The sequence below is a fragment of the Eriocheir sinensis genome, chromosome 55 (genome assembly GCF_024679095.1).
Source record: "Eriocheir sinensis breed Jianghai 21 chromosome 55, ASM2467909v1, whole genome shotgun sequence".
NCBI lineage: Eukaryota > Metazoa > Arthropoda > Malacostraca > Decapoda > Varunidae > Eriocheir > Eriocheir sinensis.
Window position 1 is genome coordinate 3,092,312 of NC_066563.1, and position 23,296 is coordinate 3,115,607.

The window sequence follows — 23,296 nt, forward strand, 5'->3', positions numbered from 1 at the left end:
AACAGCACTCCTAGGCTTGCTCCTCACCTTTATCAACGTCCATTGTGATGTAGCGTGCGTCGTCAACCAGTTTGCCTGAAGAAGGTGCGTCAAGGAATCTACGCGAAGGGTGCCATGGTGCCGCTGGGGGGTCCCCGCGGCAGGATTTGGCACCGTGAGTTGTGAGGAAAAGGCTAGAGTCAGTGTGGGGGCGAGGGGGAGGCGAGGGGGGCGTGCTGAGGGTGCTGAGAGGGTGCTGAGGCGATGGGGGAGTATGCAGAAGAGAAGGACTAAAGCCAGAAATTGACTTCGTAGAACATAATCTAGTCTCAGGTACTAGGCTAAGGAAGTCCTTTTTGGCACTAATATTGGCTTGGGGGTTATAGCTTAGTTCCCCTTCCTCTGCGGGGGCTTCATTCTCTCCAGCGGCCGCGACTAAAAGCTGAAGAAAACGCTCAGCATCCTGGGTAGACCCTTCTAAAGGCAAGCCCGCGTCATGCTGGTTGTGGATCGCGATTCTAGACGTTGCTCTGCTCTCGGTCCTTGAGCTCTGGGACTCTTCATCCACGAGGTCAAAGTTCAGGACGAACTCGTGGTCCTTGATGAGCGAAGGAGACAGCGAGGGCTCACCGGAGTCACTGAAGTAGTCGCTGGTAACACTGGCGTCCCGAGTCCTGAGGAGCGGGGCGCTGAAAGGGGAGATAATTACATTAGTGCCTTCAACTGCAACAAATAAGAGTACAGCCTATGTTCCACGTATATTCATCATCTAAAGATAAGAAAAGCGACTCAGCAGATATCAAGGTGTATAATAATTAAAAACTGAATAAAGCCTATGGTAATAAAAACCTCGTTTCATATTCAACAAAATATAATCGTAGCCCCGTTAAAAGATACACAGTGACTGAGCTAAGGTAACAGAGTGGCCGCCACCCAAACCAAAGACCAAAGACGACTCCATAAAATTGATAATCATAATGTTAGTGATTGGTAAGGCTCCCTTTGTTAGTATGCTGTACATCCTATAAACACGAGGCTGGCGTTAATTTCGTATTGAAGCAAATCCAGGAGAGGTAGGGGTAAGGTAAAGTTGGGGGCATACGCTAAAGCTGCGCGTGGCCTCAGAGCTCACCCCCGTCGCATTAGTCCCAAAGCCTGCCATAGCAATGAGAACTGATCCCTTTTGACACCTGTCGGGGAGGCCGAGGGTGGCGCTGCCCGAGTAGGGATCTCGCCTATTTACGAAGCCCAAGTGAACCATCCACGGAAGTTTCCTTCCAGACTGTCGTAAAAAGTCGTGTCGGTGCTACGCAGCACAGGCCGAGCGTGACTTCCTTCAACAGGGTAATAAACCGCATTTATTCACTCTCCTCGACCACGCGTGGCCCCCTCACGCTAACTTCCACACCCACTCCCTCTTGGCCTTATATGTCCCCGCGAGGACTGACTGGGGTGGAGCAGCGCGGAGAGGATGTGTGTAAAAAGAATGACAGTGAAAATAACATGAGGGGGTGATGATGAATAGTTTGATAAGAAATAGTGCTTGTAGGTGAAGATGATTGAGCCTTGGTTATATAAGCATGGCAGAAAGCACTAAAACCGATGTGCGGAAAAATATATAAAGCATTTTAGACTTACACAGGGAAAGTTGAATAGGAAAAAATACTTCAAATATACAAAAGGTGAGGATACATAATGCTAACTAAAGCTACTTTCAACAGTTACAGATGGCTATAAAAGCAACTGTAAAGAAGTACTAGAAATAATTACACGCAAAACAAAAACCGCTGAGGAGGGCGAGGAACTGAATAGTGCTGAGGGTAGAGGAGCATGGTGTGGTCTGCTGGGGGGAGGGGAGGGGAGGGGGTGAAGCATGCAGGGACGGGACAAAGCATGAGGTACAGCACGTCGTAGAGGAAGCAAAGTATAGAACGGAGTACGCCAGCGAGATACAGACACGCTGAGCAGCACCGGAGATACTGCATGACCTCAATTAATACTGTAACCCAATTCAGTCACGCAATTCTTCAATCCACAGCGTTCTTACACGCGCACACACACACATATTGCCCGAATTTTAAGTGACCTAAAAACAATTGATTTAATATATGTGACAACCAAAACATTATTACGTGTACACCGTATTAGAATATCGATAAATAAAATGATGATCATATCAGTAAGACAATTGGGATCAGGAAGTTGCGTTTTTTTTCTTTTATCATTTGGTCCTTTTTTATAGTTTAACAAAACATAAAATTGCTATATTTCACACGGTGGATCAACCGGTCGTGTTCCTGAGGTAACCGTTAAGAGCACTAGTTGCTAACCCGGGTGTGGGCCAAGGCGCCTCTCCTTCCAAGGGAGTGGCTACTTCCTCAGCGGGGATCTTTCGCTCCGCTGCCACCCTTAGCTACACACTTCCTGTTTTCTCTACGTCAGTGTGAGGAGCAGCACATCCCTCCCCACTATAGTAATACGCAAGGGCGGGGTGGTGGGGAGTCTGGGCCCGTATTCTTAAACCATTCGGTGCTTACTCACCCACATTTGACGAGGCTTTCGTAGAGGATATTTCCATGGATAGTTTCATGAGCCTAGTGTTACTGGCAAGAATTCTGCATCATGAACGTGAAGATAACTCATGAGAAGCTGAGTAATCTTCTTCATGGCCTTTGGAAAGAGTTGTGAGATCCGAAAGCGTCTGAGATAAGGGCCTTGGAAGGAAAACTGAAGAGTATGAAGGATCGTCAATTAGTAACATGAAGCAATGATCAAACACCGTCGGACGCGGAAGTAAGGAATGAAGGACGGATGGACAGGGAGGCGTATGAATGGGGAAAGTGAGGAGTACGCACGACCGTCAACTGATAATATAACGCAGATAACACAGCATTGTACGTGGAAGAAAGGAAGAAAGAAAAGAATGAGGGGAAGACGAAATAACGAATGAATGAAGGGAAGGAGGCGCGTAAGAGAGGAATGGAAGACAAACGGATTTACAACAGGATGAAAGGGAGACAAAGGATCAAAGCGTTACCTGGAGCCACCCCACGTCAGGGAGAATGACACACACACACACACCTGACCGGTCCCACAGGTTCCCCGCCCTGACTCGCCCCCTGCACAACGTAACACGCCCCTCGGTTCTCCCTCACGTGTTTGTATTCCTCCGTACGTACTTCAAGGGGACTAACATTGCCTTCCTGAGCGCGCGGCGAGTCTGTTAACGTGACGGCAAGTAAATTATTCCTTGTAAGCTTGGCTCGTCTTTGTCTGCTTGGTTGCTCGTTGAATGCTTGGCTCCTATTCTTGGCATGATACGAGGGGAAATTAATTGTGCTCTTGGTGCTCACATGACGCCACTCCCACTGTCGTTTTCTTCGCATGAACGGGAATCGATTATCACGCCTTTTAACCGTTATAGAAATTGATACAAAAAGAAAATACTTGCAGATTCGCTCGACGCAGTGACCCGACCGAAATAATCATTGAGAGAGTCGTGACTATTGGTGTGCTCTCTCTCTCTCTCTCTCTCTCTCTCTCTCTCTCTCTCTCTCTCTCTCTCTCTCTCTCTCTCTCTCTCTCTCTCTCTCTCTCTCTCAGGACACCTCTCCCCCTTTCCTTAGCCACCGTAATTCCCGCCGCCGTCACGGGGGCAGGGTGCAACAAAAAGCTTTCTGCGTCACAGCCAAAAAAAAAAAAAAAAAAAAAAAAAAGGGGGGGGGGTCACAAGAAGCCTCGAGCGATGGCCTGAGGAAGAACCTGCCGAGTGTTGCCCCGACGGTCCTTGCCATCCACCCCGACCCCGACTCCGCTCCCGCCAACCGCCCCTAGCTCCGCCCCCTACCCCGTCCCCTTCAGGCCACAACAGAGGAGTGAAAGGAGAGCGCGTAAAACATATATAACTGATCTAACTTTTACTTAACTACCTTTAGGAATCCCACCCCCAGACACCCCCTTTTTTGCAGTTCTTGATTATGTTACTCTATACAGCTTCATTTCATCCCCTCCCTGTGCTAAAGAGTAAAAATTAAGTGAAAGCACGCACGAAATTAATAGTGGAACTTCCCTTTATCTCTCAACTCGTCGAAAACTCCTTCCTAACCTAAAACCAACACCCTTCCCGCTGTCCTTCCTCACGTAATCACTACCGCTTCGTTTCGTCCCCTTCGAAGAAAACGGTGATCCTTTGATAAGTTTAACAGGGCGAGGTTAAGAAGGGAAGGTATTATCCCCTATTCTCAAACAAAAATACACCCTTTTACTGTTCTTGAGGATATTAATTACTACAGCTTCGTTTCGTCCCCTTCGAAAAAAAACGGTGATCCTTTGAGAAGCTTTGGGTGGCGAGGTCAAGAGGGGAAGCCGCTATCCGCCGGTAATCCTCTGGCGATGTGTCTTGGCGCCGTGGCCCGTGACTGGAGGGGACGCACTTCTGCAGCTGCCAGACCCAAGAGGACACTCTGAGGGGTCTCCGTGCCTTAAAAGGTGGTACGCGTAGTGCATCACAAGCCGGCGACGACCAGGTGTGTGTGTATGTGGTTGTGTGTGTGTGCGTGTACTGGGCGGCCGCTGTCACCATGATGAACACGGGCGTGGCTGGAGCATGTTACAGGAGCACCGCCCGCCGCGCTGCACCCAAGAGACTCAATGGAGGTCCTGCCCTGAGTAAGCTAAGCAGCCCGGAGTTGTGTGCAGCGATTGACTTAAAACAATAGAATATATTAAAGCAAAATAAGTTATGGGTGGCAGTTGGAGACAAAATGAGCTCGATTTCCTTCACGAAAAAAATGGAACCTGTCTGATTCACGCCGTGGGAAAGAGTAATTATGAAGTAATAAAGAAGTTTGGTTTCCAGTTGCGTGGGCAGGCGAACCACAACCCGCACCAGACGGCCGCAGGAACGGTGACGCCCACGACGAACCGGCCAACCGCCCTGCTTGTTGATCTTCGCTTCTCCTTCCCTTTCACTTCCCTATCTCCGTCTACTTCCTCTTCCTTCCCTTTCTCTCTTCTTCGACTTCTCTCCGCATCCAAAGCAAGACTCCAGAACACTGTGTCATCGCTCTGAACTAACAATGTAGGCGTCATCGGTTCACTAAAGTTCCTTATGTATAGAAACCTAAACCCATTGATTCTACTATAATATCCCTGCGCCATCTTAAAGTTATAACAAAGATATTATCAGTAAAGCTATTTTTTTTATCAGATTCATTTTTTTTAAGCAACGAATATTTGTAAACAGACCAACACGACACGACTCAAAAAAAAAAAATAAATAAATAAAAAATAAAAATCCATTCATTCGTGGGTCGTCCTTGAGAACAGCTCCCACCAGGTCTGTTTCTTCCCGTCCCGAGTTGTTGCCGGAGTCGAGTTTCTCGTCCTCCCACGCTCGTCAGATCATCCTTTTTTATACATGCCAAACACGAGTATCTTCACCGCCGCCCTCACACCTGCTGGGCCATGTGCCGTGTTTACCTGGTGCCTCTCCTGGTCAGCATTTCCTCCTTGAGTTTTGGCCTTCCTAGTGATTTAAATGATCCTTTGTTACATAATACAAACACGAGTACACCCTCATCGCCGCCTTTGCACCTGCTGGGACTTCAGCTCAACTGGTGCCTCTCCTGGCCAACACTTCCTACTTGAGTTCAGGCGTTCCTGGTTCTTTAAATTATCCTTTTATATATGACATAAACAGGAGTAAACCCTCTTCGCCGCCCTAACACTTGCTGGGACCGTGTGGCCTTCTTTTTCTGCTTACCTGACGCTTCTCCTGGCCAGCACTTCCTCCTTGAGTTCTGGCGTTCCTTGTGCTTCCTCGGTGAGGTCTAGCACTGATTCGGGGCCATCCTCTTCAGACGCTCCGTTGAGTTGTGTCGGTGTCTCCTGTCGCTGGAGCTGACGTAGGGACTCCTGAAGGTGCAGACGAAGGTCCAAAGAGAGTTTGCGGACGTTCTCTCTCAGTCTGGGGAGCTGAGGCACCTTGATGGTGGGCCCGGGAGCTCTGTGCCGCGGGGACTTGTGAATTGCGTGAGGACGTCCAGGGAAGAATGGGACGCCGGGGGGGAGAGCTTCGGTGAGAGGGGTGGGTTGAGGGAGCTTCTTGGGGGATGAATTAATGCTTGGGGCTGGGGGCTGGTCGTGAAGGCGCTGCGTGGGCCTCACTCCTGCCTGCGAGACATGGCTGGGGTGGTGGGGCAGGGGACAGGTCCGCCCTTGTGGGTGGGGGGACCTGGCACTCCCACGGGTGGCGGTGGCGGGGCTGCGGTGTCTGCTGGGGGAGCGTGCCCGGGGGCTTATTCCCGCATCCTCACCATGCTGCAAAGACACGAATAGACAAAGCTTAGTACAGGAAATTCAACATGGCATCCACTGTTAAGTAATGGAAAGGTAGAGCTAAAATATTACAAATCAGATTTCTGTCACACCTTGATCTTCACAATGCTGCAAACAGATGAAAAACGAAAGTACAGGAAATGCAACATGGCGTTCACTGGCAATTAATGCATAGGTAGAATTGATAATCAAAAACAGTTACACCTTGAAATGTCACCGGGCAAAGGAACACGTGTCAGGTGACCAGGTGGACGAATATGTCCTGATTCTCCTTATTTGTGCAAAGATACGGACGCATGGCAACCTGAGACACACTCATACACACACAAAAAGAAGCTCAAAGCGACGATGAAGTCACGACGATCTAGAATGATTTTTATTTATTTATTCAGACCAGTGCAGAGAAGCTACAGGCATTGGAAGAGGAAATTATCCATCAGTATTAAGGGACCGAAGTCATGTTGAAAACACCCTTCAAACAGCATTGGAGCGTTCTGTGATGGTGAGAGTGGGAAGGGAAGGTAGCGGTGGTGGTGGGGGTCACGTAAACTCCAGGCAATGCTCTGCTCTCCCTGCCGCGGGGCGTGCGTACACACACACACACACACACACACACACACACACACACACACACACACACACACATACACAAACACACACACACACAAACACGCAAGCAAGCAAAGAATGATACAAAGAAAAAAATCAAGCACACACACAGTATCTATATATCGATGACTATCATTGTGCTTTCCTTCACAATCCTTCCGTCATACGCAACTCACATTCGCCAATCAAAAGCTCACGAATGAATGACTTCCTTTAAACATACACAATGTTGAATTTTGAATATAAAACAATGAACATATCTATTTGGAAATTTCTATATTTTGTCCAATATAGGAGTTTATTTATATTGCGTATGGAGAAATCCGAATGTATTTGCTGAATTTTCAGTTGTGAAACTTTGAATTTTGTCAACATATCACTGGTCAATGTACTGTTTGCTTTATTCTTTCAGCCATCCTAACAAAACACTCGAGTATTTATCTCCATGTGCTTCCAGAATCCCGTTAAGGCGCTGTAGGGGTTTGACGATGGATTGCTCTTCAACTAATCCACATTTGCCATAGCTCAGTAAGTCTTCCATGCACGGGTGAGCTTCTGTACACGTTATCTTAATATCATCTAGTGTCAAAGTCTGACCCCCGATGCCAACAAGTGCCAGCCCGTTCGTGCGTCCCCAGGAGAGTACGTCTAACCTGGGGACGGCGGTGGCGGCGGGAAGGAGTTGAGACTGACATGGCGGAGCGGGGTCAGGCTGGATCACGCGTTTTAGTACGCTACATACATAAACAAAAAAATGACCGGTCTCGAGACAACGGTGTGGACGCGGTGAGTATCGCGGAGCTAGTGTAACGATAACCATTCTGTAAACAATCAATAGTTGTGTCAATATATCGAGTTACTTCCATAAATGTGCTCTTTCTATTAATATATACTGTCTGGGGCTCAAACGGTGGACGGCAAACAATAACCTCCTTTTTTTTTTTTTTACAACAAAGGAGGCAGCTCAAGGGCACAAAAAACAGGAAACAATAATAAAAAAAAAGCCCGCTACTCGCTGCTCCTAAAAAATTCGTTTACAACAGTTCACAAATACAATTCAATAATTCTTGATATAAATAGGAATCCGAGAGGTATTTTAGAGGTATTATAACCCTTTAAGGAAGAGTTTGTGGAAAAGTCAGTCCTCCCTTTCATGCTTGTTCTCAAGGCTTAGGGATCACGATGGAGCCAAGGGAGGAGCGAACACCAGGTCATCCGTGAAGGGGCAGAGCCGCTTGAAATGGCATGAAATGTAATGGAGATTGCGTGTCTCCGGGTGCTGCGCCTCCATCCCTCCGGCGGACCCATTGCGGGACCCTTAAAATGACTGACTACCTGGGTATCCAAAGCCCCGAACCTTTCCTTAACCCTTATGAGCTGTAGCAATGAAGGAAAAAGGAGAAGAGCTGCGGAAGAAGCTGATAGGTGACCAAAGGGAGTGAGGGAAGGTACATAAACAAACAACGAAAACTTGAGCGAACGAACGAAGGAAGGAAAGGATGGATGGATGAAAGGAAGGAAGGAGGGACGGACGGCAGGTAATCGGGTCACCCTTCTTTCCACACTCCCGCTCCTTCTCTAAGACCTGCCTGTTGGACGCGTTTCCGCCGCAGCATCGCATCTTTTCCTGGTAATTTCTATGTAAGGATCGCTGCACACAGATGCGTCAAGGGAGGGTTAGCGGATTTTAAGTACAATTTTCTTACACTTGCAAGGTAAATCAACCCGTGGCTTTGCTTTAGAACTTAGTCTGCTACAATTTTCTATATTTTTTTCAGGAAGGGATTGAATTAACGAGGAAATCAGCCACATAAGAAAATCAAGCTGAGACACACACGAAAATGAATAAATAAATAAATAAATAGATAAATAATGTACTCAACGCAGGTATGAGGAAGTCTGGGGAAGCTTTTTTCATGTAAATATAAATAGCCGCGAGGTTTTCCCACGTACATTTTAAACAGAGAAATTGAGCACGACTCTCAGACCCCCACTGACACAATAGCAGTAGTGGTGGTGGTAGTAGTAGTAGTAGTAGTAGTAGTAGTAGTAGTAGTAGGAGGAGGAGGAGGAGGAGGAGGGAGGAGATGGAGGAAGGAATGGAGAAGAAGGAGGAGGAGGAAAAGGAAGTGACATAAAACAATATATCAGTGTGGAAAAATATAAAACCTCGTATCATAATTAACGAACTTCCTCAGTTATCTATAATACTTCAACCCTTGGATGCACAAACAGGAAGAAAAATAGCGTCGTAGATGTAGCCGGAGGAGGAAGAGAGAGGGAAGATAAGGAAAAAGAGGAAGAGAGACTTAAACAATATACTCTGTCCCAAACGAAATAAAACCTCGCAATAAGAATGAGCAAATTTTCTCTACTATATTATTTCCTTAAATTTCTCCGAAGCACAGAAACGAAGTAACACGTACCATCTTGGCGCAACGTTATATCCCTTCCGTCTCCGTCATTCACTGAGTCAACGCATCACTACACCGAGCATCACGTCTTAACGCACTATCACGCACTGTAACATATCACGGGAAGCTTGGTCACTGTGCTTATGCTCATAGGGTGCCATCGAGTCAGTCATGAGTGGCACGGCGGCGGCGCGACACCTTCCACCCGTCACCAGGTACAGCGAGACACTGGCTTGGCGGGGGCCGGGGTGGAACTGGTTAAGTCGAGCTGCCTGGGTGGGTGGATGGCTGGCCGGCCGCGGGCGTGGCGAGGCAAGGCACTGAGGTTACTCGCCCCAGAGCATACGCAAAGGGGTCTAGGAAGAGGAATTCTCCATATTTATTCCTAACTGTATTATAAGTAGTAGTAGTAGTAGTAGTAGTAGTAGTAGTAGCAGTAGTAGTAGTAGTAGTTGTTGTTATTGTTGTTATAGTAGTAGTAGTAGTAGAAGTAGAAGACGTGGTACAAACAGAATACCAACTAGCTCGAAGGGAATCCAACTTCGCAAAGTGTTAACGAACTTTCCCTGTTATCGCTGATAACTTCTTAAAACCCTTCAAAGAGTCTTATTACAACTCCTCCTCCTCATTCCTCCATCTATCTATGCCGCCATCAACATTATCTAGGCACTCAAAGTCCTCATACCAACTCAATTAACGAGTTATGGTACAAAAAACAAGACAACATCAAGACCGCCTAAGGTCAAGGCTTTTAAAAGATTGAGGCCCAGGTGTGGGGGTGCCCAGCGTCAACGGCGGCCTTGGGAATACCGCTTTCAATTATGTCTTGATGAACGAGCTTGATAAGACCTTCATCCGTTCTTTCTTGCCCCTCCCTCCCTCCCTCCTTGCCCCGTCGGAAAAGAACCTCTTAGGACCGGGTCATACAATGGCTTCCCAATAGTCTTAAGGCTTAACATTCAATACGTTTAATCTAACCAGTTGAGTCACCCCATTCCTGAGCCCCTTCAAAGGTAACCCTATAGAGAGCGAGTGAGATTCCATCGCCGCTGATAAACCCACCTGAGACAGACGTATAAAGGTGCTCCAATGCGACTGTTTCTTTTTAAGGTGTGTTTTCTGCCCTTTGATCGCATAATCTATTTTATCGTGCCTCCATGATTGGGGCATCTCAGGAGTATCTTCTACCTGTATCATTGCTTTATAGTTACTTGTGTGTTCGTATAACTTGGTCAGTGAATAAAATTAACATTAAAAAATTCCGAATGACTGTTTCAATTACTTTATCTTATTCCAGAAGCATAACAAGAATAAAAACCTTCGGAAATCGCTACCCGGATAATCGAGCAACGGAGAGAGCGAGAAAGAGAAAACGAAGGAAATGAAAACTGCACAAGGAAATTACCAACAAGTGGCTCATTCCGGTACAAGACCATGTGCACGCTTATTCATCCTGGAGGCAGGCGGCAGCGGGATGGAGAAACTAAGGACGTTCCCAGCTATTTTCAGTGAGAGAACGAGTTATTCCCGGCGTGGCGGTGATCGGCGCAGCGGCCCTCGGTGAAAACACGGGTAATTCAGAAGTTCTTAGTTGTTTTCAGATAGATAACGAGTAAATGTTTACTTCATCTTACGTGTGGTACTGATCGAAATAACGGCACTTGAAGATAACATAAGTAGAGTGTGTTAGCCAATCCAGAGGCACCATTCCACTATGCGCTCAGGTCACGAGAGAATAATAAATACTTTGGAAAAATTAGATAAGTTATATCAATTACATTCCGTTAAAATAAAACTTTACTGACAAGATTTCATTATATACCACAACTCAATTTTCCTGTATCTGTTTTTTCTCAGTAACATGAGGACTAATTAGAATGCTGCGTACAGATTGGCAAGCACACCCTGACACATTCGCCTGCATACTGTACACCCGTTACAAGACCTACTCCGTGGCACGACAGGGGACCCTCAGCGACCATCCGGCACTTGGAACCAAACGCCTACAACATTGTGGGGAATTACCGTTCATGTTCAGGTGAGAAAGTGGAGTCGGTCTGTGTGATCAAGCCTTCAATATCTGCGCCTGAGGTCAGAGTCGTCCCTTTCTAAATTAGTTAGTACACGCCTGCGATGATTTTACCACGGAGTCCTTTTTCGAAATTACGTCGATTACTATATTAACGTTAGTCTGTGTGCATCAACCCCACTGTGTCTATATGGCGAACAGACATCGAACACGCCTGTGAGGACTCTGGTAAAATATTCTTGTTTACTAAAGTCCCATTTTCCGAATTATCGTTGATTACTAAATTGGAGTAAAACAGCTTAGTAACACGACGCCAATTCATCGTCCAGTAATGGGTCTTCACGATATAATCTCAAGTTATTATCCTGCCATCCTGAGGTATAACTTACAGCCAATTACGTGAGGAAGAAAGGCTCTGACCTCGCCCTGGCCTTCATACTGGCTGGCACACCTTAGCCTGTGTTGAAGGACACGCCTACGACACCTATATCTAACATTAACGTTGACCGAAACGTAATCAAACTCTACGCACCTGCAAACACGCGTCTTCAGGGGGCACTCAACGTGACAACCTTCCTTCCCCCTTCCTCTTTCTCCTTTCCGCGTCCCCCATTTCTACCACCCTCCCTCACCCTTCCTCCTCCTCGTTCTAACCCCTTCCTATCCATTCTCTTTCTTCTTCGTCCAAATGAACCAGCCTTAACCTTTCTTCACCTCTCCTCCTTTCCCCTCCCCACTTCCTCTCTCCTGTCCTCACCCCTTCCCCTCCCTTCCCTGAGACGATTATCCCCAGGAAGCACCAAGCAGCACCGCAAACATGGAAGTTAGAAGTCCATTATGTCCTCGAGATGGATTCTTAAGTAAGTCACACCGCCTGCATAGGTCAGAAGCCTCTCAGGGAAGGTTGGCTTTGGCGGAGTACCTGAGTAAGTCCGGGTCTGCCTGGTTTGGCCGCCGTCTACGAATATCACAAGAAAAAAAGAAAAGAAAAACTGACAGAACTGAAATATGAAAGGCACAGAGGTAAATGATGTGAGGAAAGGTAAGCAAATTAAGGAAAAAGAAAGTTGTAAGAAGTGGAGATGGAGGAAAGGAAGAATGGGGGATGGAAGCTGAAGGGGTAGTAAGATAGAACCCAGAGAGGTAATTAGAAGGGTAAATAAACGAGGGAAAAGAAGGGCAATTGGTTGGAGGATGTAAATTATAGAAAAAAATGAGAAAAAGAAGAGTGGCAGCTGATGAACGTACTATATGAAAAATAAAGAAAGGAAAGCAAAAACGAAGACATCTGATGGAAATGGAGGAAGATGAAAAAATAAAGAAAAGGAAAAAAAGGCAAAGGTGGAAGTCGTAGGGGAAAGATTGAAAAATAAAGAAAAAAGACAGGAAAAGTGAAGGAAGTTGAAGAAGACGGTAGGCAGCTTTACACACAGAGAAAGACAAAGAAAACAAGGGAAAAGGAATCAACGAATCATGCAAAAAAATAACAATTGAGCCAGTGAAGAAAATATATAAAGAGAAATAACCGCAAGATATTGTAAAATATGGAAGAAATATGATATAGGTACAGAATAAGGAATTAAAATAAACAGTATAAGGACAAAATTGACCAGACGAAGAAGAAGAAGAAGAAGATATATAAAAAAAAAACGCCACCTGTGGATGAGAAACAATAGACGTCTCCGCTGCTTTCAAATTTCTTGTGGCTTTTCGTAAGTAAAAAATAAAAATAAAAACATATATGAGGTGAATTATGTCATATTACGTAGTCTCTCTCTCTCTCTCTCTCTCTCTCTCTCTCTCTCTCTCTCTCTCTCTCAGGGGGAGGTAGGTATACAGGCGTCACGTTACCTGCGGGTCACAACTCGTTAATCTTCGCGTCTCAGGTATCCCTTCCCATCTCTCTCTCTTCTATTACACGTCTACCCTAACACACACACGACTCGCCCCTCCAAGACCCAGTCCACGCGCGGCCCGTCACTCCCTCCCCCACGCCCATCTCCTCGTGTAATTTGTCCCCTCGCCCCACAAGCCTCGTCACCGGGGCCGCGACACACACACCCTCACGCCCTTTCCGTCCCCTCGGTGTTTACAGCTCACGCAGGGGAGGGAAAAGCCACAAAGGGACGCTGTTTTTCCTACGTTGACGTGCGTCCTTGCCATGACATGACGCCCAAAGCAACCTGATGGAAATGAATCAACACAAATTTATTCGGATTTCCGAGAATGCCCTGATATACCAGCTTCAACTGCCCTCAAACTGAATATTATATCAACCATTTTAACGGATACCATTTACCTATCGATTCAAGCAATGGATTTACCTACACGTTCCAACACTTGCCTGCAAAGAGCTCATAACCTCGCAAGCCTTCCGGGTTGATGTAAAAAGTAACTAAAAATCTTGATATGCCGCCTTCAACTACCCTCAAACTAAATGATATATGAACTATTCTACTTAAGAATGCCACTATCCGACACACACCATGGATTTCACTATACGTTGCCTACTCACGTCAATTTACGTTCGGATACAAGATATGCTACTAATGATTATGTTGTGTCAGTGTTGAGTTTTTCTCGATCTGTTAATAGCAACAAACTCGGTATTCCCTGGCGCCACGGTACATCGAAGCCAATCAAATCTCTTTCTCATGTCAAAATAACCAATAGGACTGACACCTTGCAAGACGCTTTGTGTAGTGTATTAATCAACTGGCTACTTCTGTTTTGTTTCATGAGCAATCTTTAGAATTTTATATCCTTTTTAGGTCTCTCTCTCTCTCTCTCTCTCTCTCTCTCTCTCTCTCTCTCTCTCTCTCTCTCTCTCTCTCTCTCTCTCTCTCTCTCTCTCTCTCTCGACGCTCCTGTGGTGTGAGAGAGAGAGTAGCATCAGCGGGATCGGTAACGCTGCGAGGTCATGACAATCCTTCACCTGCTGTAAGGTAAGCGAGCCGTCTCTGGTATCGCCCATCAGGTGGCGGGGCCTCAGGTGGTCTCTCAAGCTCCTCAGGTGTGCTCCCCAGGTGATCCAACGCCTCGTTACCTGCGTGCCTCAGGGGGTATTCAGGCAGCGTCCGTTTAGTCCCAAGAAATATCATTGTTCCGCTACACTTAAATACAACTCAAAATTACATGCAAAACTCTCTATTACTCATGGCGGTTGTTGCCTTTTTTATGCAGCAGGTGATTTAGACGGATCTGAGCTCGGAATTTACCTGACACATAATATTTCACTACTAAACCACACTTAGCTATAGAAGGCCAGGCGGATATGTAAATGGTCTCCAATCTAGCCATCTGTCCTGTCAACTGTCACCCATATTAGCGCTCTGCCGTGCTGTCCTCTGTCTGATGTAGAATTCACGTCTGTATGCCAACATCGTAATCTAGAGGAACAGAGGTGGGCGGGGAGAATAGAACTTAGAAAAAATTATCCTCCGTCCTAAATGACACGCACTTAACAGCCACGTCCTCCAATCCACTGCTTATTGTGGCCTTTAAGTGTTTGTATTCATATCAAGACATCTGGAAAAAGTGACTGGAGGGGCGGGGGGACGCAGACTTGTAATAATCTAGCCATGTCCACCCCTGCTCGTCATCAGTCATGTTATCGCCACAATGTCTACGGCGCTCTGTACCGCCGCATTCACATCTATACTTTTCGTTCAACGCACGCAGAGGAGGCAACTCAAACATAACCCAATAATCAATCCATTCAAATGTTCCCCCTTGCTCCCACCTTAGTCATCAGCAATATTAGCGTCACAGTGTCTATAGTACTGTCTACTGTAGCACTCACGTCTATGTAGCACCCTCAAAATAGCCAGAGGAGGAAGGGTTGGGCTGGCTGGGGACGCATCCTTGACATAAAAGCGAAAGTAGCGATGGGGTGGAGATCGCGGGAGGACCTTCGTAGATCACCGATAAGGAAGACAAGTGAGGGTGTAGTCCAGGCTGGTCACGCTCCTCCTCCCTAAATACGACCGAATGGAGTGCCTTAACTGCCCAAGACCTAAGCCACCACCGCGTCTCCTTTAAGTGTTTAGCAGATTCACGTTGCCTTCACTTGCACCACATCAAAGAAACAATAACAACAAAAATATTAATCTCATTCAACTGACATGCATCAACGCCACCATAACCAGGACGAACACATGGAGTAATTGGTGTTTTATCTGACGCTCTGTATCAGTCACCCCTTAGAGATACGAGTTACTTATCATCGTAACCGTTATCCTCACCCTACTGCCCTTTACTCCCCCTCACCTCCGTCCCCTCCTGTGCCGTGCCTACGCTGGGAGGAGAGAAATAGCTGCGAGGAACGTGACTCCACTACACATTAGGTCCACCGGGTCGCGTCGCCCCTTTTGTGTCTTGATGATGGACTGAGCCGCCTCGTCGTGCCGGGGAAGTGCCGAGGCGCGTGGGTTGCCTCGTGTTGCGCAAGACTTACGCCATAAAAACACCCGTGGAAAAAGTCGCTAGTTCCGTAAGCTTTCCGGAAATGGTGTTTCTTCCTCGTTGACGTAAAGATTAGATAAAACGCGTTCCATCGCTTCTAATGTTCGCAAGAAAACACTCTTGGTTTCACAGAATACTACTTGTTCATATCACATTGTTCATATCATAATTTACTGCTAATCTAATAATAAAACAGGTCATTTATCATTAGAAAAGTTTATTTGAGCACTGACGTTACTCTTTTGCCCTGTATATAGCGTAAAAAAATACAACCAGAGTGCATGTTTCAAGCAGCCGGTCCTTAATGCAAGCGTTCCGGAGCCTTCGCCTCTCCCTTCACGTCCCTCCCAGCTAAAAAGTCACGCTCGAGCTTGACTCAACTCGCCGAGGCTAAGCTGACGTGACGAGCAGAGAATTGCTGCGACTTGCCCGGCGGCGAGGCCCGGCAGTGCCTGGCTCCCCGCGTGTCGGGTGGCAGGCACGGGGTGAACGGGGGAAGAGGAGAGGGGGAAGGTGGAGACGGATGACAGGTAGTGGGGGAGGGGAAGAACTTGAAGACAATCTCTATTCCAAGGACACTCTGGTCGCCGGTAATGGAAAAGTTATCCCTCTCGGCCACAGTTGCTACTTGCGTCACGTTGCCCGCAAGCAAAAACAATACGAATACAAAGAAATATATTAACATATTTCACTCACCTCATCTCTATTTGGAATTTTACTCTTGATGCTCTGCACCTTAATTATACCCCTGGGCAAAGAATTACCTTTAATGACAAGTTATTAAGTCAAATTATGGCAAGCAGGGTCACAGGAAGGTGTTTGCAACAGGTAATTTATCTGTGACAGGCGGACGCAAATGAGTTTCTTAACGAGACATAATTATTGGAAAAAATATGCATAAAAGCAAAACCCGGCATTAATTACCTTCATAATAAGCTGCAAGGAAGACAAGTCAGCGAGGAAGATGCTGGCTACGTCTTGGAGAGTTCAAGAAAAATAACGAACTAAAATACTGTCTTTGACATGGTCGGATCCCTATCATGCTGTTCCATCCTATTGTTACACCAAGTTACTTTTAACTGCAAACACAAAACAACTATCTCAGCTACTGCCACTTCCAGGGGGTAATAACTTAAGGAAACACCAAGCTTCAATACTGTGTTAACTTTTAAGATGCTAACATCACTTTCATGCAGTTCACTCTTTTTCTCACGTTACGTTATAGTTACTTCCTCATTGCAATCACGGAACTACTACTTTAATTCCTGCCACTCCCACGACGGGGGAAACTAAAAAAATAATAAATAAATAAATAAAATTAATACTGCGTTTTTACCTTTCACGCGGTTGTCCTTTCGCCACAAGTTATGCTAATTTCAATCACGGAACTACTATTCCCTCAACCCCTGCCGCTTCCATGAGACGGGAAATTCAATGAAAACACCAAACTCACTCAATTACTATCCCTTAAAAATGCTCCGATTCACTTCATGTAGCAAAATCCGTCTTTCCGTCACACCAAGGCGACGCTAATTTCAATCACGGAACTCGCTCGATTATTGTTTCACGTCCGCCGGGGTGTCGCGAGAGGTAATTGGCGTCACACTTTTCCTCTCCGTACTTAATCGTCAAGGTCAGGAGGTTCCGCGGAAGTACCGGAGCGAGGCAGAACCGTGACGAGGGCGCCGGGCAGAGCGTGAAGACCAACGACCCCTGGAACGACCTGAACATCCCTACCTGGCTCACCTCCCTCACCTCTCTCGCCCATTACCTTCACTTCCCTCCTCGCTCCATATCCTGCTCATTTGCTACCCTTTCCTTCATTCCACCTCTTCACTAATGGCCCTTCTCACCATTGCCTTTTCTGCCATCAATTATACTCACTCTCCTTCGATTTCTTCCTTATTTCATTCACTTGCCTCCTCGCTCCATACCCTGCTGATTGACTACACTCTCCTTCATTTCACCTCTTCACTAATGCTTTTTCCGACTAATCTCTCTTCCCTATTAATCATACTCTTTTTAATCACTTCCCTATTACCTTCACTTATACTTGACTACACTCTCCTTCATTTCACCTCTTCACTAATGCTTTTTCTGACTAATCTCTCTTCCCTATTAATCATACTCTTTTCTATCAATTCCCTATTACCTTCACTCCTTTTTCCCAGCTATACTCAATTTCCTTTTATTTCTTACCCAACAGCTCTCTTTTTACCCTCTTCTTTTCCTCATCACCGAATCCCATCCTCTTTCTTTGCTTTTCTTGCGCCTTTCTCACCCTTGGTTTTATTACTCTTTTTATTTACGTACTTTTGGCATTTATCCTTCACTCTAGACTCTGTCAGCGATAGATATCTTCGTTTTCTTTATCCCTTCTCCTCCTCCTCATTATCTTTCCCTCTTCTTCAATACCTTTCCTTATCCTTGGTTTCATCTCTCGACTCCCTCTTAAATTCCTCTTAAATATATTCCCCTTCTATCAAAGTTAATTATTAATAGATCGAATGCATCCTCGGCTTCATCGCCCCTCCTTTCTAGCGTTCCTTTTCTTTTTCTTTCCACTGATTAAACCCTCGAGTTCCTCCAGTCTTTATCCTTCCTCTCTTCACCTCTCGTTCCCATTGAATGAACTCCTTACACTTTTCCTCCTCGTTCCTCCCATCTAACCTTCAATGGCGCCAACACCAGACACCTCAACACTTGCCGCCACCTCGTTAGCACCGCCAGACCGCCTCTCTCAGGGTTTAACGACCAGACACCCCTGACATCCCCTTCAAATCTTTCGCAACTCCCAAACACATGACCTTTCACCCCTCTACCCCTAGCACACAGCTCCTGCCTCCCCCAAAAAACTGTCTCTCCCACGACCTTATTCATCCAACGGGGAACAATTAACAATTTTCTCACCGTAGTTCCTTTGCAAACGCAGACCAAGCAAACAAAAAGACAAGGGCCCTATTTTTTACATTAGCATCCCTCCTTACAACTATCAATCTCCTGTCAACAAAGCGATACACGGCAATTAGCAGTCTCGTATAACCTTAAACAGACAAACGAGACTGGTGGGTGAACGCGTGCTCACAGTCAAATAAATACCCTTACATTTTTACATCACAGGTGGTCCATTTTTTGCACCCTTTCCGGTCACGTTTGAAGTGCGACGAAGCAACTTTTCATACAGCCCAGGTAAGTGACTTGACCTTTTCAGCGGACAGGTGGAAAATTGTTGTGTGTGCGTGACGGTAATGTACGATCGAAGGAGGGTGGAGGAAGCATGCCGCAGAGGAACACTGGGAACCACATCAAGAAAGGACATGGTGAATGTAAGACAATCCATTCAGTTATCTTAATAAGGCCCGAAGGAGAACAGAGAAGGCAGGTACAAGCGAAGCACCTCAAAAACTACACCGAGAAAGGATATGACGGGGGTAAGAGAACTCATAAGTCAGAATACTAATAGAGAAACAAAAGAGGGATTCATTTGTGCGGGAAAACATACACATAACGCTCAACTTAAACAATATCAAACAAGGGCATGAAAAGGGTAAACTAAGCCATTAAATTAGCATAACAATAAGCATAATACGAATTCCGTCCTTATAGGAGAAAGCTTCGCGTAACTACATTTTAGGTATTTTTAGGTATACATTAATTCTTGATCGCAATGAATATAGCGAGGTGTGTGCCTCATGACCTTACAAGCAGGTGTGTGTTACGGTGTATACCTGAGCTCTTAGATTATCTCTTAATTCGTTCAGTAAAAGTAGCCAACACCCTCTATCTCACTGGTACCTGAGGATTGTCTTGCCTGTTTTACGTGATACTACTTAACGCTTTATAAACCGCTCTCTCTCTCTCTCTCTCTCTCTCTCTCTCTCTCTCTCTCTCTCTCTCTCTCTCTCTCTCTCTCTCTCCCCCCCCACCCCCCCACCCAGGTCGTGCTGTACACCACCCTGTTTGCATGACTCGCCGCGGCGCCGCACACGGAGCAGCAACACACGAAGTCGACCTTCCTCCCTGACCTGCCCAACCCTCGACATGCGATACGTTTAACCTTCTGATTCGACTGCAACGGAACATGACCCTCCCAGACACACAGAAAAATGTTTATCAAGTCTTTTTGCTTGATATGAATACTGTTTTCAGGCGTATTTCTATCGTTCCTGTGAGCATGAACATGATTCAACTGAAACCCAACTCGACCCTCCTTGAAATAAGAAGAAGAAAATGCTCTAAGTATTTTAAGTTTCCAAGCGTCGTCATAACGTTCTTGCAGGCACGATAGGGTAAGGTTGGGGCACATGACCTGGGTGCTAACTTCCGTCTCATGGGCCTTTGAGCTTGTCGTGCGTAAGAACCCATTACCACGGGACACAAGGTCAGTGGGACATCCGGGTTACCGAAATCAACCATCCCCAGGTTGCCGGTGGTACCCATTTACAGACCATCCCCAAAAGGAATTAAGGAAAATCAGCTTGGTGGGCAGCTCGCCAACTGCCCAGATCGGGATTTCATTTTGGACCTGCAGATTCATGGCAATAGGTATGCTAATTAACTACTGTATCATGGTGGAAGTAAGGAAGCAAATTATGCCAGATTAGTGAAGTTTAGCCCAACACCTTTCACGTAATTATAGAGTCTTGAAGGATTGCTGAGGAGTTGAAAGACATAAACCAGACGAACTCGATGTTAATTAAAAGCGTTGCACGTGCTTGGGTATCAAAGGATCTCTCGTCAACAGTCAGGAAGCCACACTGAAGGAAAGACACTGAAGAAAGGAGGTTTGGAGAGGAGCCGAGGGATATATAAAGGATAAAGTCACCGAGAGGGAAAGGAAGGGAAGGAAGGATATGGGCGTGTCTATCAAAGGAGGGCAAGGTAAGGCGAAAGTGAGTGAGGACAGGGCGGCTACGGGGCTCATAGAGGGGAAGACATGCTCCAGGGAAACGTTCAAATAAGTTAAGGATGCGTTCGCTTACAATATTCTACACGGGTGAACTCTATCATTGACGCCGGGATCACTTTACATGAAGGAACAACAAGGGACAAAAAATGCCTCACAAAAGGGTTCAAATAAGTTCAAGATGCGCTCATTCACACACATTCACGTCGAGTTAACTTCGCATAAAGAAAAGTTAATACCGGGAACAAATATCACTTTAAATTCATATAGCTACATCTTTTTTTGCTCTGACGGGAGAGTGTGAGAGGGGGGGCACAATCTCCCACTCTCTCCTTTTCCATCCACGGCAGAGTGGCGATGACTGGCAATTTATCTTTAAAACACTCACCTGCGCTGATAACAGGTAAGGGGCGGGACGCAACACTACACTACACCTCACCATAAGTGGACATCGGGCAACATCACACACCTGGAAGAAGGGAAAAAAAGGTAAGCAAATAAAAACAAATAAACCAGTAAATAAATAAGTAAGCAAGTAAATAATAGGAGTAATGGTAGTAGTAGTAGTAGTAGTAGTAGATGAAGATGAAGATGAAGATAAAGATGAAGAAGAACAACGATAACAATAATATAACAGTAATAAGTAATAACAATAATAACAATGATAATAATAATAATAATAATAATAATAATAATAATAATAATAATAATAAAAATAACAACAAAAATAATAACAATAACCACCACAATGACTCAACAACGTCCCTCATGACCCAACAACCTAAAGCACCTCTGCCTTTAATTACCTCCCACCTGGGCCACACGTTACCTGTACATACCTGTCGAGCATCATCACTTCCCATCCACGCGCGTCACCTGGGTCCTATTCTCAGACGCTTTCGGCTCTCACAATATGTATTTCCAAATGCCACAAAGGAGATTAGTCGGGTTCTCATGATTTTTTTCACGTTCATGGTCCAGAAGCCTCGTCAAACTGTCCCTAGGCTCACAAAAGTACCCATGGAAATACTCAGAACCTATACGAAAGCCTTATTAAATGTGGGTGTATGCCCCGAAATGTCTGAGAGTATGGGCACTGAGTCTCCCTTTAAGCGGCTACGAGGGAGGAAACACGACCACGCGCCAGGTACACATCCCATCCCGCCCACGGCTCACCTTAATACCTTCCATGACGCCCATAGGAAGTGCCTCCGCCCACCACCAAGGTCTCTCTCTCTCTCTCTCTCTCTCTCTCTCTCTCTCTCTCTCTCTCTCTCTCTCTCTCTCTCTCTCTCTCTCTCTCTCTCTCTCTCTCTCTCTCTCTCTCTCTCTCTCTCTCTCTCTCTCTCTCTCTCTCGATATTGTTTACTTGTGAGAGATATATATTAGAAGAAACAGATAGATAGATAGATAGATAGATAGATAGATAGAGAGAGAGAGAGAGAGAGAGAGAGAGAGAGAGAGAGAGAGAGAGAGAGAGAGAGAGAGAGAGAGAGAGAATGTTGCAATCACGTACTTAAAGCAATGTTTGTCATACGCACTGAGGCCAACCAACTTCCCAACCCCTTCATTATACTTGTGCACCTACCGTAGAGCTCCACCACCACCACAACCACTACCACCACCACTACCACGCACCACACCAACGCCAGAACCCCCATGTAAACTTTTCTTCAACCAAACTCCACATAATGCTTTTTTTCCACATTTACCTTCTCACGTCCAGAATCACCTACTCCACCTGTCTTTCCACCAAACATCTCTCTTGATCCATCTCACTTCACTGTTCAACGTCTCTTCACTCATTCCACTTTTCTTCACATATTCCACCATTATCTTCTTTGTCTATCTCCCTCCCTCCACCTACTCCACCTATCTATTCACCCACTGCACCTCTCGCTATACCTACTCCACCTCTCCCCCTGTCTTCCCACCTTCTGCAGTAACACAGGTATACCGGCACACCTTAGCACACTCCCATACACGGCAAACCTATTTACAGCCTTCGAGTGTACGCCTTTCGCTCGTCTGCCTGGTCTAAAAATCCTCACAGTCTCTCCTTGTGTTTGCCTAATGCCTACGAGTGCATCTCATCTTTACCAATAACCTATCACCTCCTTTCCTTTAAGAACTTTTTACTAGTTTATTGCAGCAAGCTTAACTACACTGATAAAGAAGAACTGTAGGTTAGGTAAGTTAGTATGCATATTTTCAATTTGTAATGAAAACGAAAAACTACTCTTGAAAATTGATCTGGAAAATTAAAATAAACTACGTGATGTAAAAGTGAAGACTGATTAACATTTTCTTCAATCGGACAAAAGCTCAATCATATTCATCAGTACATTTAGCGTTTTTCTTATTCTGGTCACTGATTATAATGGTATTCAAATTATCGAACATAGTTAACCCTTCACGATAATATGCGGAGGTGTGTACCACTCGCACCTGTGAAATTAGACAAATCGCATTCCATTCCCTCGCGTCGATGTTAGTTAGCGCATCTTAGGGGCTCCATCACTCATCCTGAAGCGCCTCGCCCCGCCTGATTCGTCC

The 23,296-nt window shown here is 45.8% G+C and overlaps 1 protein-coding gene across 2 annotated transcripts in view; it reads right to left on the minus strand.

Moving 5' to 3' along the window:
- The window catches only part of LOC126983896 (uncharacterized), a 41,042-nt gene extending 19,845 nt beyond the window's left edge, over positions 1–21,197 (minus strand). Inside the window, exons 1-3 of one of the 2 annotated variants that reach the window (XM_050837076.1) lie at positions 21,129–21,197; positions 5,744–6,300; positions 28–668 (exon numbers count right to left, since the gene is read on the minus strand). In XM_050837076.1, the coding sequence (XP_050693033.1) occupies positions 28–668; positions 5,744–6,300; positions 21,129–21,182 (1,252 nt within the window). In that variant the 5' untranslated portion in view covers positions 21,183–21,197. Of the gene's footprint in view, positions 1–27; positions 669–5,743; positions 6,301–9,353; positions 9,568–21,128 lie in introns of those variants that run through there. The other variant, XM_050837077.1, reaches the window with a different exon arrangement.
- Between the last annotated feature and the right edge of the window lie 2,099 nt (positions 21,198–23,296).